The 16191-nt window shown below is 41.6% G+C and overlaps 1 protein-coding gene and 2 non-coding genes across 6 annotated transcripts; 1 reads left to right on the top strand and 2 right to left on the bottom strand.

Moving 5' to 3' along the window:
• Positions 1-460: 460 nt before the first annotated feature.
• Positions 461-15693, bottom strand: Abca3 (ATP binding cassette subfamily A member 3). Of its 4 annotated transcripts, none has more exons than XM_017081598.4 (14): positions 15609-15693; positions 14678-14887; positions 9245-9529; positions 8525-8590; positions 7131-7710; positions 5633-7057; positions 5225-5561; positions 4789-5159; positions 3883-4735; positions 3273-3423; positions 3040-3216; positions 1784-2557; positions 1529-1717; positions 461-1112 (listed from the first exon to the last, which is right to left on the bottom strand). In XM_017081598.4, the coding sequence occupies exons 3-14, from the start codon at positions 9454-9456 to the stop codon at positions 1058-1060; spliced, it is 5190 nt and encodes a 1729-aa protein (XP_016937087.3). In that variant the 5' UTR covers positions 9457-9529; positions 14678-14887; positions 15609-15693; the 3' UTR covers positions 461-1057. The 4 variants fall into 4 exon arrangements, with proteins under 4 accessions (XP_016937087.3, XP_016937086.3, XP_016937089.3 ...); XM_017081597.4 differs by lacking the exon at positions 15609-15693 and adding an exon at positions 15337-15601; XM_017081600.4 differs by lacking the exons at positions 8525-8590; positions 15609-15693 and adding an exon at positions 15337-15600.
• On the bottom strand, positions 13482-13575 carry TRNAY-GUA (transfer RNA tyrosine (anticodon GUA)). Its single transcript has 2 exons — positions 13539-13575; positions 13482-13517 (listed from the first exon to the last, which is right to left on the bottom strand). It is a non-coding gene; the product is annotated as a tRNA-Tyr (tRNA).
• Positions 13741-13847, top strand: TRNAY-GUA (transfer RNA tyrosine (anticodon GUA)). The gene is made up of 2 exons: positions 13741-13777; positions 13812-13847. It is a non-coding gene; the product is annotated as a tRNA-Tyr (tRNA).
• Positions 15694-16191: the final 498 nt, after the last annotated feature.

The raw sequence follows: 16191 nt of genomic DNA, 5'->3' as shown, positions 1-16191 counted from the left end.
ATCCAAAGGATTGTGAAATCAAGCGGAACAAAAGGGGAATGGAATGTTTAAAACTTAATTTTAATATTTTCATCATTTCTAAATGGTGTCCATAATTGATTTAAATATAATTTCAAGAATTCATGAAGAGCACTTTAAAGCTTTTAAGGTCGACACTGACGGACACTTTTTCTTTCGAACTTAAACTTGAACTATTTTTAAAAATACCTTTGGAGTCCGGATAATATGCAGACTTTGGGATCCAGTTCCGATAGTCCTTTTATAGAGTCAGCTCAAAAATAACGGATCCGTGTTTAAGCAGAACAAATACTAGAAAAGCTGCAATCAGTTGTAGGTCAATCCCAATGTCAGCATGTCAAGAGCCAACCGGAATCTTATCAACCACTTCCCCAGAAGCTCAGCGCCTGCATGGAGATAGTTTCCCGATGCATACTCCCCCATGAATTACCCAGACATCACATACATTACATTTAGATAAAATTTAATTCAATCGTATAGTATACATTTAACATTATTTGTAAATTCTCATATGTATCGTAGAGTTTGTGCCACAGTTAAATTGACTTATTTACACGCTTTGGTTAGCCGGTCTAAGTACATTGAAATAAATACACATATTTAGTACTATATATGCAACAAGTTTCCTTTAGGCGCTGGGAATAGTTTCCGGCCAAATCCGGCCAATACTTTTTGGGGGCGAAAACAGAATGATGAAACAAAACTAAAGGATCATTGGAACTTATCGTGCAAGTCAAGCAGATATAACCATAGGTACATATATATAGGTATGTGTATATAGCAAACATACAATTTATAGATAGATATCTCTTCGTTATAGTGTAAATTTTGCTAGATGATCACAATGAAAAAAGGCATAATCGCTGCTATCTATTGTCAGGTCGAGCTTAGAAACTATTTGTTAGCTGTTCAGGCATCGGCGTTCTTTTGGTATAAAACATTACTATCTGTGAGTGTTTTTAAGATCAGGTCAGGATCGGATCGGATCAGATCGGATCGGATCGAAACGGATTGGATCGGATCCGTTCAGGTATTTGGTTCAATACTCGTTAGCTAGCAGGCACTTGCACAGCTTCCTCAGTTCGGAGAGGCGGCTGGATATTGTGGGGAAACATTTAGAATGGGAGTAGAAAGAAGAGACATAACACGGTTAAAATTAGCTCGGGATTCAGAGTGTCGAGGATTTGGTTAGTTAGTTGGGTATTGTTAGCTCCCCAAGGTATATACGCATGCAGCGGAGTTAGTTTAGCGTTAGGGTTAGGATGTTGGCTAATACTACAAACAAAAATTCGTTAAACAAAATTCAAAAAAATACAGATGAACTACGCCGGGTGCTGTCGTGTATGAGAAATATGATGTTCTGGCGGTGCTGCCGTGCTGGTTTTGTGTGCTTTTCGTGGTTATGCGATGCGACAGGTAGAAGATGATGCCAAGAAGCAAGAAGCCCGTTAAAAGCCAGGTGGTGTTATCAACTGGGTTTCTGTGTCTTTTTTTTGTGGGGCTAGCTCACTGATTGGCGCGCGTGTCCTCGCGCTGGTACTTGGCGAACTCCAGAAAGATCTCCTCCAGCGTCGTCTGGCTGACCGAGTAGTCCTCCACATTCAGCTGGTCGCGATTGCTCTCCATCAGGCCAAAGATGCGCGACCATTTCACCCCAGTCAGTGGAATGTAGAACGTCAAAATGCCCTGGTACTCCTCCCTTTTAAATAAATTAATAAAAATATTAAGTATATAAAATGATATTAAATAAAACAACAAAACTCACTGGAGAATAGAGTGTGGATACTCGTGCTCCACAAACTCCTTGACGGCATCAATGTCCTGCTGGGCCATTTGGGCCGGCACCGTCTGCTCATCCGGATTGCGAGCATAGCCGCCACTCAAACGCGCCTGCCGCAACGCCTCCAAATTGCGACGCACCTTGATCTTGAGGATCAGCCCCTTGGAGAACTTGTTCTTCAGGTGCTGCGTGGAGCCAATGCACTTGAACTCTCCGTTTACCATAATGGCCAACCGGGTGCAGAGCGCCTCGCACTCCTCCATGCTGTGCGATGTGAGGACAATGGATTTGCCCGAGTCACGAATGCGGCAGACCATGTTCCATAGCTGACGCCTAGCGGCCGGATCCATGCCGGTTGTGGGTTCATCCAGATAAATAACGGACGGACTTCCGATCACAGCAATGGCCGTACTCAACTTTCGCTTATTTCCGCCACTATAGGCGTGCGTTTGCTTGTCGATGTGCTTCATGAAACCAAATGACTTGGCCAGATCCTCGGATAACTGACGAATGCGTGCCTCCTGGACACCGCGTAGCATACAGAAAATGCGGAGCACCTCGCGACCCGTCAGATCATCCAGTAGCGCATCGAACTGCGGACAGTAGCCGATCATCTTGTAAATGCTGTTCATGTTCGACTCCAGGCTCAGACCTTGGACGAAGGCGGCTCCCGAGCTGATTCGCTCGTCGCCGGTCATCATCTTGAACGTGGTGGTCTTGCCTGCTCCGTTCACGCCCAGCAGCCCAAAGCATTCGACTCTGTAAAAGGCGAAAGCAACGAGTTCCATGATTAGAAATTATCTTAAAAATTGAATTTTTTTAGAAAAAAAAGTTTGATGTTTGATTTAACACTCTAAAAAAGTGAACCAATGAAATCTTATATTCAAAGGGTACTGTTTATAATTTAAAATTAGACAACATTTTAAAATCATGTTAATATAGTTATTTATACTCACACTACAAAATAAAAATAATATAAAAAATCTTAAACTATGTAGTTCTATTAAGAAAAAAGTTTAACGATTGATTAAATACTTTAAAATTGTAAACCGGCGAAATCCTTAATCAAAAAAATTTAATAAAGGTTATGATTATAAATTTATAATTTAATTTTGATTAAAAACATTTTAAAATAATATAAAGGTAATTATTTAGAGTTGCATTACAAAATACTAAATTATTATTCACACCTGCTTAACAATATATTTAATTATCTAAATTAATTGAACATTATTACTTACTCCTGTACGCAGAGCGACACCTGATTGACGGCCAGGAATTGGCCGTAGTACTTGGTGACCCGATCAAGCACCAGATTCTTGGTGACCAGCTCATCGGAGGACATGTGAATGATGCGCTCCCGTTCGTTGGCCACGTCGTCATCCAAATGGCCCTCCGGCGGTGGCGGTGGGGGCTTACTAAACAAGATTCACCAAGTTATATGGGGTAAAAGCAAGGAGGTGATTTAACTTACGAAACCATTTGACGTATCTTAAACATCAGCTCGTTGATTAGCCTAAACTCCAGCACTATGATGATGAGGAAAAAGACGACGCCGGTGACAGTCATGTAGACAGTCTCAGGCAGAACGCCGGGCTCCTCCCAAGCAAAGAATGGCTTGATGTCTGGAAGTGTACATTTTTGAAAAGCACGTATTGATTTTGCAAACCCTAAACCTATGCTAAAGTCTCTAAATTAAAAATAAAGCGAAGTCATAAGGATCTCCTATTAATCTATGTTAAAATCTCTAAATAAAAACAACGATAACGCGAATTCTTCAGGATCTTCTTGGCAAACAAACGCTCAAACCGCCAAAACCCGACTAGCACTCTCATTTTTTATTATTTTTGACAATTTTAAATATTTTTTTTTTAACTTTATGTCCATCTACATGCCAAAAACTGTTCAACTCGGACCATTCATTAAAAAGTTATAAGCAAATCCACGCTACTGGTATCTCTATCTCCCTCGCACTCCCCTCAGCTAATTGTCGATGGCATGAACGCATGGCGCTCTCTCTTGTTTTACAAATAAGCTTTTTGAAATAACAGAAAAAACAATATCACAGATTCTGGAATACTCACTGCAGCATTGTGGAACCAACTCGCAGAGCAGAATGGGTGGGATTGCTCCGGCCTTGGCACAAGCATTCCTTGTGGCCGTGTTGGTGTAGACCTTGTTCAGACTCATGGCCAGCGAAAAGTGTGGGAAGATGCGGAAGATCCAGCCCAATATGTCCGCCGTATCCTTGGTGTCGAACAGCTCCGAAGACATTACCACAACCACAATGAACAGGGCCATTCCGCAGAAGATATTGACAATGGAGACTCGAGCGAAGCCAGTGGCTGGTTCCTTGAAGAACAGCGACATGATGTAGATGAAGGGCAGAACGGCGAATCCAAATAGCAGCAGCAGCAAGTAGTATCGGCCCAGTTCCGCGAAACTGGACAACCCAGGCTCCTGGAAACACACGATCGTGATTACCACGATCAGAGCCGTCACAATGTAGGTGGCGAAATCGCAAATGAATTGCGATAACCAGAAGGTCCACACTTTCACGCCGCCCACAAACTGTAGCAACTTTGCTCTGGACTCGCGCTCCTTGATCAGAAACAGGATATAAATCGAGCTCACGAAGCACATACAGAAGCACAGATTGGAGGCCAGTTGCGTGCCCAGATTGTTGCCCATGCTCAGCTGGGAGAGCAGGGTGTTGGTCGTATACGGCAGCGGTGCATTGGTCACCTCGATCCTCACCGATGAACCCATCAGCCGATCGGCAATGGCATTGTGCACCATGTTGACGGTCAGGGGAGCTGTGTGCAAGGCCTGATTGTTCAGCCAGGCGATGATCATGGTCTCGTTGATGGTGGCTGCCACCAAATAGCGCGAGTTGATGCGCACCTGTATGGTCTTTCCCAGATCCAGGATGTATTCCTAAAAATATATTGCGTAAGATAATGAAAGGGCAAGGACTAAAGCACACCTACCTCGAAGCCCTTGGTGCCCGTTAGTTCCAGACCATAGTTGCTGCCATAGGACTCGGCCAACTCCGCGTACTTGTTGGCAATCTCAGAGCTGTTCGAACCGGTTACCGCTTGGGAGCGATCCAAAACGGTCACAGCCAAAGGATATTGGGTCAGCGACATGGTAATGGGCTTGAGCTCCTGGAAAGTGCCCTGTGTCTCGATGATCAAAATGGTTACCACCACGAAAAATACGGGCATAATGTTCTGGATGAGCAGCAGCAACTTGTTGCGCCACGAATAGAGGAACTTCTTGAGCAGCATTGCCTTCCATTGATTCGATAGCAGCTGGAATCCCTGGAGCAGGCGACGATTTTCCGAGAAGATGCCATCGGCTGCAAACAGTTAATTGAGCTTATCAGGAGTCCAAGATCCAAGATCGAGTTCAAACACTGCTTACACTGCACAGATTCGTTGTCATCCTCGCCACGGAATCCGCTGCCGCCGTTCATGATCTCACTTTGGTCCTTTAGGTTACCGGTACTGTCCTTCTCGGCGCCGACCTTCATGAACACCTCCTCCATCGAGGTGATGCCCACGCCGTAGCCATTCAGGTGCAGTTCATCGGACTGATCCTCCAGCTGGCCGAACATCTCCTCGAATTTGGAGGAGGCGCTATCGGGCAGTTGATAGGACAATTCAGCGCCAATATCGCACTCGGGCTTTAGGCCCGGAATGTACTTGTTCAGCAGGGCAGTCACCTCATTTGTCTCGCAATCCTCTCGCTTCACACAAATCTTAAAGGGATTTAAACGTTGCATAAGTCATCTTTTGTTACTATGATATATGGATCCCTTTCCCCACTTACCAATCGGTAGCCCGATCCATATTGTTTTTTCAGGAAAAAGGAGGTTCCATGGCACTTGAGCTCCCCATCGCACATGATGGCAATCCGATCGCCTAGCACATCGGCCTCGTCCATAAAGTGAGTGGTCAGCAGCAGGGTGCGTCCCACCTTCTCCTGCTGCAGCAGATCCCACAACTGCCTCCTGGCCGAGGGGTCCATGCCGGAACTGGGCTCATCGCACAGCACCACCTTGGTGTCACCGCAGAGGGCACAGCAGACGGAGAGCTTGCGCTTCATGCCGCCGGAGAGCTTCACTGAGGCCACATCGGCCTTGTCCTCCAGCTCGATCATCTTCAGATACTTAGCCACCTCCTGCTCTACGGCCTTGCCGCGCAGTCCCTTCATCCGGCTGAAGAAGCGAATGTGATTCGACACACTCATCTCATCGAAGAGGACATTGTGCTGCGGACAAATGCCGAGGGACATGCGAGCCCCTTCGATGTTGGTGCGGATGTCACTGCCGTTTATAATGGCTGTGCCGCTCGTGGGGGGAAACATGCCCGTTAGCATCGATATGGTTGTCGTTTTGCCGGCACCATTGTGACCCAGCAGGACCGTGATCTCATCCTCGAACATATTCATCGAGAGCCCCTTGACGACCATCTTGTCGGCGAAGCGCTTCTTCAGGTGCCTCATCTGCAGGCCGATATGCTTGCCTTCCGGCTCCGTTTCGAAGGCCTTGGGATCCCGCTGCTCAACATGTCCGTTGGGTATGTCCTCCACGCCCGTATACTCCCGCTCGCCGCACCAGAACTCCCTGGTGAACGGAAAGTTCCAGGGACGCGGCACACCAAAGCTGCCCGGCATCACTTGCTCCACATACAGGCAGATGGTCATGCAAATGACGCACGACACCAGCATCATGATCATCACGGCACCCAGCGTCAAAGTGTCGTCCACGGAGACGGGTGTGAAGAAGTTGCTCCACTGCAGTCCCTCGCCCGTTCCCTCGAAGCCCAGGATAAGCTTGATGCCAAAGCCCATAGCCGTATTCGAGACCAAACTCCAGCCCAGCTTGGCCGTCAGGCTCAGGTCGTCGTAGGTGTTGATGGTGAAGGAATACGGGATGTAGGCGATGAACCAAATCAAACCAGTCACGGCGGCCGCTGTGCTTGCTCTCGAGAAGAAGGTGGCCATCATGAAGCAGAAGCAGATGCTCGCTATGATGTAGATGATCAGGAAGAAGACCAAAGCGGTGAAACTTGCATGCGTCAGCACGGCCACGCCCTCCGTCCAGTTGATCTTGACCAGGACGGCTATCAGGATGGCCGATATGGTCAGCATGATGAAGGACTTAACGAACCAAGCGGTCCAGTGCAGCCAGTTGCTCAGGCCCATGATCTTCATGACCTCCTTAAGCTGTTTCTCCTTCTCGGCGGTGATGTACTGCAAGTGAATGAAATGCCGTGAGTGGAGAAGGAACCTCTAGTCAGACCACAATCCCGGCATGGCCACTTACCTTGGTGATGTACGTGCAGGGATAGATGAAGCTCAGCAGTATGATCAGCGACATGATCGAGGACATGCCCTCCAGTAGGGGATCGTAAATGTAGGCGGGGTACGGATAGCGTTGCATCATCACTTCCGGCAGACTCTGTTCGCCCGACTTTTGCCGTATGTAAGCCATCGAGAGGCTGTGCTGCAGGGGCAAGAATCCCTCGCGCAAATAGCCCGGCGGTATGCCACCATCCTGATCCGGCTCGTTGCGCGGACCAGTCAGATCGATGGTGGGAAACAGACGCATGGTCAGCCAGGTGTTGGCTACCGCCATCGTCGCCGTTCGCAGTTCCGATGGGAAGCGCAGGGCGAAGTGAAAGTCATCGGGCAGGTCATCCGACTCCGTGAGATTCGCCCAGGCATCGTCGAACTGGATGCCGGCAAAGGCGCTCTGACTGACTGTATCCACCTCCAGTTGGGTCGCGTTTTGCGATGCCCAGACATCTGTCATCCCGAGGCTCTGCCACGCCTCGTCGACCAGTTTCCTCAGCACGGGATTCACGGGGGAGTAGCACACGGTAAACTTGAAGTTCGACAATCCGCTATTCGCCCAAAACATTTCACATTAAACGGCATTAGTACGGCTCTTAGGAAAGGTAGGGCAACACACAATATAGCGTATGGGGTTAGTTTCATAATGGAATTATATTAGATGGGGGTGCAGTCGTTATTTTGCATTATCTTGATATCAACCCTATGAATACGTGAGTGTTTGTTCTTTTAGCAGTTAGACCTTCATCTTATTTTGAGTAACAAGGCCTTAAGCCCTAGTTTTTAAAGTGTTAAACGTTGAATATATTATAATCTAATCAAAAATGCAAGGCAAATGCATTTTCACTTCTGTTGATATTAAAGATATTTATCAGGTACCATAACGAATATAATTTTTATTTTAAAACCACCAATTAAGAAATTTTTTTGTATTTTATACAAAAATTAAAGTTAAAGAATTATTTTTGATTTTTATCTCGAAAGATCTTTGATCAGACTTATTAATTTTGGATGGTTGTTCAAATGTGTCAATTATAAAAGTTGTTTGGGACTTTTATTTATAATAATCACAAATTATTTTTATACCAGACCTTTTTAAATAAAAGTCCTTAGAAAGTCTTATAAAATTAGCATTTTAAAAACCCTAAACTTTCCTTTATCTTAATATGTGTATGAAGGTATTAACTTTATTTCGTGTACACTGTGTTCTGAGTTTTGATATGTTATTCTATTTCGAGGGGGTGCCAGTGAAACATTCAAAGTTTTTGCATTTAGTTAATCGTTTTTTGTTAGGTGGCCAGTTAAGTCGGTTAAACGTTGTATATTGTGCTGTTTAGTTTGATCTTCTATTTTTGATTTGTTTACCTTCGTCGATTGGGTGCAATCAGCGCTATGAGCTTGCCAAGGTAGGACGATCTATGCAACGAATGTCTTCAGGTTTCGTGGCCAGAACAAGACGAAAAACATTTACATATTGGATATTGGATATACGAAAATCGAAAAGGGTGGATGATTAAGGGAAAACTGCATAGTCGTAAGCCAAATATAAATTCGCATCTAAGTATTGACGAAAGTAATAAAAACTGGATAAATATGTACATTGTAAACATTAGTGATGAGCAAATCAATCAAAATTATAAGTATAGTAAAAATGAATAATAATAAAATACGAAAATACCAGTAAAAGCATATTAATTAGCAGCATATACAGATAATAAGTAAAGCAGCAGTTCCTAAATAAATAAATAAAGTAGCAGACTGGCAAAGCAAACAAACTTAGATTATAAGTTTTTTAAATGAATATGCTATAGAAAATCTGTACACATATCAAAAAAAAAAATTATTTGGCAATTAAAAAATTAAGCATTGTCAGTTTGGAATATAAAGAAGCAACTAGTTATGAACATAATTTAAACATGAAGGCCTATGAAAGAAAAAACTTAATAAAAACTAGGTCTAGCTAAAATGTCCAAAACTTAATAGGGACAACAGCAACAAATCTCTGGAAACTCAAACAATGGGGTAATAAACATAAAATGCTAGGACAGAAAGCACAGGCATGGCGATATCATGGCTAGAACTCACTGCAACAGACTGAGGTCGGTTAAGTTCTGCGGGTCATAGGTTTTAATTCCCCGCTGCTCCGTATCGACCAAGGTGCGGACCAAAACCAAGAGCAGGGAGAATATCGCCGGCAGCACCAGCTCGATGACCATTTGCCACTTGTGGTTCCATTGGAGCGTCCAGTTCTTCCACAGGAGCAGTACAAACTTATCCCAGTTCGTGACTTTGGCCATTTTGCAGCTTTGTTCGATTGGCTTTTGGCTTTTTGTAGATTATCTCGACATTAAAATTGCTTAAAATTGGGATCTGTAAATAAAATGAAAATGTGTTTAAGTATAACGTTGTACCAAAAACGTTTTTCAAATTCAAAGTTGTGTAAAATTAATACATAACGTCAACACAAGAGCACATTGACTTATTGATTTTCTGACAAAAAGTAAGTGTTTACAAATTAAAGCGAAGAATTTTTAAGGAGGAAAATAGTCTACTTTTTATTGACTCTTGTCGACCTCGATTGCTACGTTCAGTTATTCATAAGGTTTGGGTGTTTACCTAAACCTTTTCATGGGTGAAGTTGAACTAAAAGTGAAACTAGAACTAATATCGAATAATATATGAGGTGTACCTTCAAAGATGGAAAAGTAAAATCAAAAAAGGATAGAATTATTAGTTCTGTTTTCTTCCAAGTTTTCAAATTGAAACGATGACTTTTATATTGATATTTTAATAGCTAATATGTCTTATTTCCGGTATTATTATCGTTATCTTAGTACGCGAAAAAATGTATATGACTTGTTACACTGGGAAGTTAAATGACCCCGTGCTCAAGTGGAAACCATCGTAGTAAATAAACAAAAATGCAATGTGCAACGTCAAGTGCTTCTATCGATCTATGCGTGTTATATAAAGTATTGCCAATTATCTAATCATCGTCGGTTATGTTAGACTGATAAGGCTGTGTACAAGCCAAAAAACCCAATAACCAACGTAAATAAATCATTACTCTTGTAACATCATCGTTACGGTTATTTTGCGGTACGCCCCCCGAATCATTGGAATTTTCGCACTCCAGCTAGACCCCATTAACGAGCTTATCAGTTTACAAAGCCCATGCCAATTTTAATGTGCATATAAGGAGTATCGAAAACTACCACGATACCATACTATATAATATAATAGTATAGGTAATAGTATTTTTTAAATAAATATTGAAATCAATATCTTGTATTATAACTAGGGAAACATTTTACACCCCATAACCTTCGTTCCCTTTTCGCTATCCGCCCATAAATGTAGAAACTTTATTGACCTGAAAATACACTTTTATGGCCTTGATTTCAGTTTGCATTATCAAATGCACTTAAATCGTCTGGTATTTTAATCTTTCTATGGCCTGATACTCTATGTGTCTATTAATAAAAGGGTTGGTTAGTCCCAAAAGTTTTCTTTCTTTGGATTACCAGGGAACCCATAGCTTGACTAGAAACAATTATACAGTTATAATAAGATCCACCGGCAGCTGGCAGTTAACTGAAATTAAAATGGAAACTGGAAGTCTGGCGACTAACTGGTTCTGATAACCATTCAGTAACTGGGTGTCAATGGAAAAAAGTTGCTGATCTAAGGATGATTCGCATAAAGTAAAGTTGAATGTACACACGATTCGATAAGTCGCATGCTTCTGAGGAAGTTCCTCTATGACTGTGGAAATTACGACTTCGTTTTAAAGATAAATCACAAAATAGCAATTATTGATAGATATTTTTAGATATTTTCTACTTTAAAATTATGGGTCACCAATGAAAATGGTAAGTTTTGAGTTCTGTTTTGAATACATTAACCAAATTTTAATTTTATGATACAGACTGCACTTTTAAAATATTTTTAATCTGGCTCTAATTTTCTTATCGGAGTTTTCTTTCAGATTATCATGATCAATAAAGATTGTAAGTGGGAAGCGAATCATTACTGTGGATGGCAGTACACGTAGTGACGAAGGACACCAGAAGGTGTGCCAAAAAAGAACATCTGCTATGATCATCAGATCATAATGGAAAGGTCTGATCACCAATCGAATGTTACCCAAAATACAAAAACTGAAACTTTAAACATAGTTATTGGAAAGAGCAGTGACAGGGAAAAATTTAAGATTAGGAAAATTACAGCTGTTGTTCATCAAAATCGTATTGTATTGCAGGGTACCGAATAAAAACCATTTAAAAGGTGTGTTTATTTAGTGAATCGTGTATACATTTTCATCACAAAAGTTGATATCAGAACTTTTGTATGTTGAAGGTGCGATCGTCACTAGTTGGTGTTTTTGTTCTATATTGTTGATAATCTGAAATCAACTTCGAGCTTATTTTGCTTCATGCTTGCTGTACAGCATAATCGATGAGCTTTTGATTGTCGGGAAAATCCAAGTTATTTCGGTAATGACTGTTGGGAACCACCCACGTATCCGGGTGGAGCGACACTAACGCACGAACCCGTGTAGACCAGGAATAAACAGAGATAGATAAAGGGGCATAAATCCAGAAAGCCTCAGCGACAGCTATACTACCAATATGATAATCGGAGGCGGGCAGGGCAGTTGACAATGGGCGTGGCATATCCACCTGCCAAGCACCGGCACTTACCCGAAGCTTAGCCAAATACAAAGTGTCACACGGCCACCGCACAAGAACAAATAAAGAAAAAACAGTCGGTATATACAATATACGTATATGGGTGCGCGGGAACTTGGGTCTCGGGAACTCGCGAACTCCGGCGGATACTCGACCGTTTCGACGAGCGGACTATTTCGAACTGAATCGCAGCGCTGGGCAATCTTCCTTATTTATCAATAGACCGCAATCTAGCCCTGCTCTATGGAAGGCCAATAAAACAAATAGCATTTATTGTTTTGGCCGGGCTAAAAAATGATAAGCCCCCATACTCTCTATTCTCTCGGTACAAGCAGACACATGTCCGCGTTCGATTTTCGGCTTTATCGGGGCAGGGATGTCTGGGGAGTGGATCTATTACTCACGGAGTGCCCGGTATTCATTGTCATGACTGTCAATAATTGTTAATTGAAGAGTTCATTATAAAGTTTGATATAAACCATGGATTATTCACTTCTTTCAATTAGTTTTTTAAAAAGTATATCGAGCTCATTGGCTTATAAAAGAAAACTGTTGGCTCTTTAATCTATTTATAAGTGTTTATTGGTAATGGACTCTACAAACAAAGATAAACATTTATTGTGAGTCAATTCATTCATCAGTTCATTCATTCCGTTATAAAATGGATATACGGTCGCTTCAGGATTTCAACCAAATAATATGGCTTATTCAAAAACTTAAAAGTATCAGCTGAACAATGTTAAATTTTTTTGTGCTGTGAAGAAAATAATATTTATAAATGCAGTTAAATTCTCTTAGAAATCGTGACTAATTCTAAGCCCCTGGGGTTTCAAGCTCCAGTTAAATGGATCTCACACACCCAGAGGTGACTCATCCGGGACGCGTGGCCCTCGTCCTTATCTTTGGTCAACTTTCTTATCGACTGTGATCACTGTTGTGATTCCGGAGTCGCTGAATGATTCAAGTTAGTTATGGTTAATAGCTTGTCTGTATTATGCGAGTCTTGAGTGGCCATGTGATGGTTCTCAAGGAGTCTACTCTTGCCCATTGCGATTAAACAGAACGTCTTTTTGGCAACATTCTAGGGAGTCGTGATGGCGAGAACTTTGATTATATGCGAAGAAATTCGCAAACCTTATCGCAGAGCAAGTTTACCAGTAACTATGAAATCGAGGAATTATATCGCTGCCTTAAGTTTATATTGACCGCTCCGGAGTGCAAACACGTTTTACTTTCGCCTGGGCGGGCAACCACTTGTGCCATAAACGTTGGGGGCGTTGTGCACTTAAAGTTCTCAGGACAATGATTGGCTATATACTAACGACTTTACAAAGATAATTATAAGTATCCCAAGTATATTATAAGCATTTAAAAAATGTAACTGGCATATTTTACTAATGTTAACTAAACCTAATCATAGTTATAAAAAAAACATTATTTCTATCATTAAAATAATAGTGTTGCTTTAAAAAATTTTGCAAAGAATGTCTGATCTCTAAAAAATATGATTATTATATATTTTATAAGACTTGTATAAGCATATCAATGCATATCAAGAGTTTAACACAAAGTTCTACACAAAAGATTAACAGTCATAACAAAAACAATTTTGTAAAATAGGTAAAAAAAAATCCTTCGAGCCGGATTTGAACCAGCGACCTATGGATCTCTGCTGTTTTGATTACCATCTACAGTCCACCGCTCTACCAACTGAGCTATCGAAGGGGGCGATAGGGGCAGCGCCCGAATAGCTAAACAAGAGCTACGAAAACCGAAGCCACGCGAACTATGAAAAGTGAAAGGTAAGCTATATAGTGCATATACATATGTGGCATATAGTATAAAGAAATTTTAAATTGAACAATGTCGGGGGCACAGATGATGACACAACCTTCGATAGCTCAGTTGGTAGAGCGGTGGACTGTAGATGGCTGCATAATGAATGCAAATACTAAGCAGAGATCCATAGGTCGCTGGTTCAAATCCGGCTCGAAGGATAATTTTTTTTGCTTCTACTTCATCCGGAAAACCATAAGTTCTTTCAAGCGATCTTGATGAATAAAATACAAGTAGAAGTACCAGGGGCGTGCTCCCACTGATATGAATACGATGCGAAATATTTGATATGGACTTTTTCGCAGAATGCACCGAAATCATTTACACATCCATTCATTACGAGCACCTCCGCACCTGCTGACTAAGTTGGGAACTGGGGTTATGAATCATCGGGAGTCGGTAAGGGCGCCTGACATTTTAACATGTGACGCATATAAAAAAAGGAGCACTGTACTATCGCCAACTGATTGGACAATCTATCGTTCAACTTAGCATTTCTCGTGGAGAGTGGATTGCGGTGATAATAGTGGTATTATCATGCCTTTAAAAAACCCACGGCACGCAACCTACACCACCACCAAAGGGATTCGGAAAGCAATCTTTTAATCTTACTGTTGGTAGCAATAGAGATACTAATACCTCTGATAAGTTTTAGCATATACATACTTTTGTAAATTATTTTAAAAGATTTAGTAACTTTTTGGTTCTAAAAGTTAAGATAGGATGATGTCCTTCAAGATAACGAAGTTTTTTCTCTAAGTATGGTTTATAAGCTCCGCGTTTACGAGATCTATTGTACATCTAAAGGTTTCGATATATTATATATAAAAATTTTACTATTGTACTTATTATTTTAAAGATTAAAAACTCTTGGCAAATCGGAAATAACTGCATATTTGCCCTAGGATCGTGAGTCATATTCTTAATAACTTTGAACCAGCCAATGGGCTCCCTAGAAAATTAGATAACGTTCAATTATATTTGCACTTACCCCTGGCACGTTTTGCAGGCAATAATTGAAATTGTAATTCCGTTGTGTTCTGTTTGCTGTTCGTGCGATTAAGTGTGGGCCCACTTAGTGATAAAAATTAGATCGGCGTCGAGCATTACTGCATAATCGATTGGCAATGTACTTGCGGCGAGGGCAATTAATTATTTATGCTGACGCGTTGCCCTTTCTACACTCTTATTTGCAAAGTCACTGCAATTGGAATATAGTATATGGATTTATTATAATAACAGGGCTACACAGCTTAAGCAGAGCGAACTAGAATTAAACTTGATAGTGACAAACCCTTTTTGTTCACTAAATCTATCGGTTTTTGCTCTGTGAACAATGACAGTGTAGAAGTTCGAGACCCTGCGATCGCTCCCTGCAGCCCTGGAAAGTAACGGTCAAAGTTCAGCGTCAATGAAATGTAACTGCATCACTTGCAGATGCGCATGCAACACTTTACGCCCGGGGAAAATGTGTGTATGCACCGTTATACAGACATTTTTGGCGCCTCCTAAGAACTAGATTTCTGGATGCGTGTTTGTGTGCGTGCATGTTGGCCAAAATATTCGGAAAACTTTTCACGGGCAGCCCGCATCAAGAACAAGAAAACAACGAGCCGGCATATCTACGGCGATAACTCCGATTCTACCCACCGTGCGGCCGTCTAATGATTATTTCGCACCAACACCTCGATACGTAAACAATATATATGCACAAATATAGTGCTGTTATTAGTTTTTATCTCTCGCTGCGTCATCGAGGGCCCGAAAGTTCATAGTTTATTCGATTCACTTGGCAGAGTGCGCATTGCCTTTTTTTCCACACAATCTATTAGTTTTTGCTGAGATTTTATTTTTTCAGGGTTAAACAGCTGTTGCCGACACAAACACACAGTAAAACAATGATAAAAAATAATAAGTTGTACTTCTAACGCCGCCGGAGATGCCAAACAAAATGAAACGAAACGGTTAGGCGGGCAATAACAACAATCAACGCGGAGAGAGGAGAGCACAGAACCGTGCTGCTCAGGCGGATTCTAGCTTTTTACAAGCTGGCGGGAAAACGTACATTCTTATTAGAAAATACAACCCTCTCTGAATTAAAAAAAATTTTTTAAATTTGCTTTAAGGACTATGTTAAAGAGCCAATAGCTAGGGTAATACTCACTCTCAGCGATGAATTTAATTTAAATTAATACAATAAAATAGTTTCTTAAAACCACTTTTTCTAACCAGAATGGCATCACTGACGGATAACTGTTACGTCAGCTGGTACGGAAAGCGAGAGCGAGAAAAATTCTAACGCTTAATCGTCTATCGATTAAAATGGCGCGCGCGGAGCGATAACTTTTAAAACTTAATTTAAAATGGCCTTTACTTTTTGTTAGTTTTTTCTATACTATGCTTTTAAACATATCTGAACATTTTTTAATTTTAATTTTTCACAAACCTTAAAATCGATGCCTAATTGGAAATGTGTCATTCGTGGTTTTTCTTATTGAGCACGCA

This window comes from Drosophila suzukii, chromosome X (assembly GCF_043229965.1).
Source record: "Drosophila suzukii chromosome X, CBGP_Dsuzu_IsoJpt1.0, whole genome shotgun sequence".
NCBI lineage: Eukaryota > Metazoa > Arthropoda > Insecta > Diptera > Drosophilidae > Drosophila > Drosophila suzukii.
The sequence above is the reverse complement of the archived record's forward strand: the minus strand, read 5'-3'. Positions and strand labels throughout refer to the sequence as shown.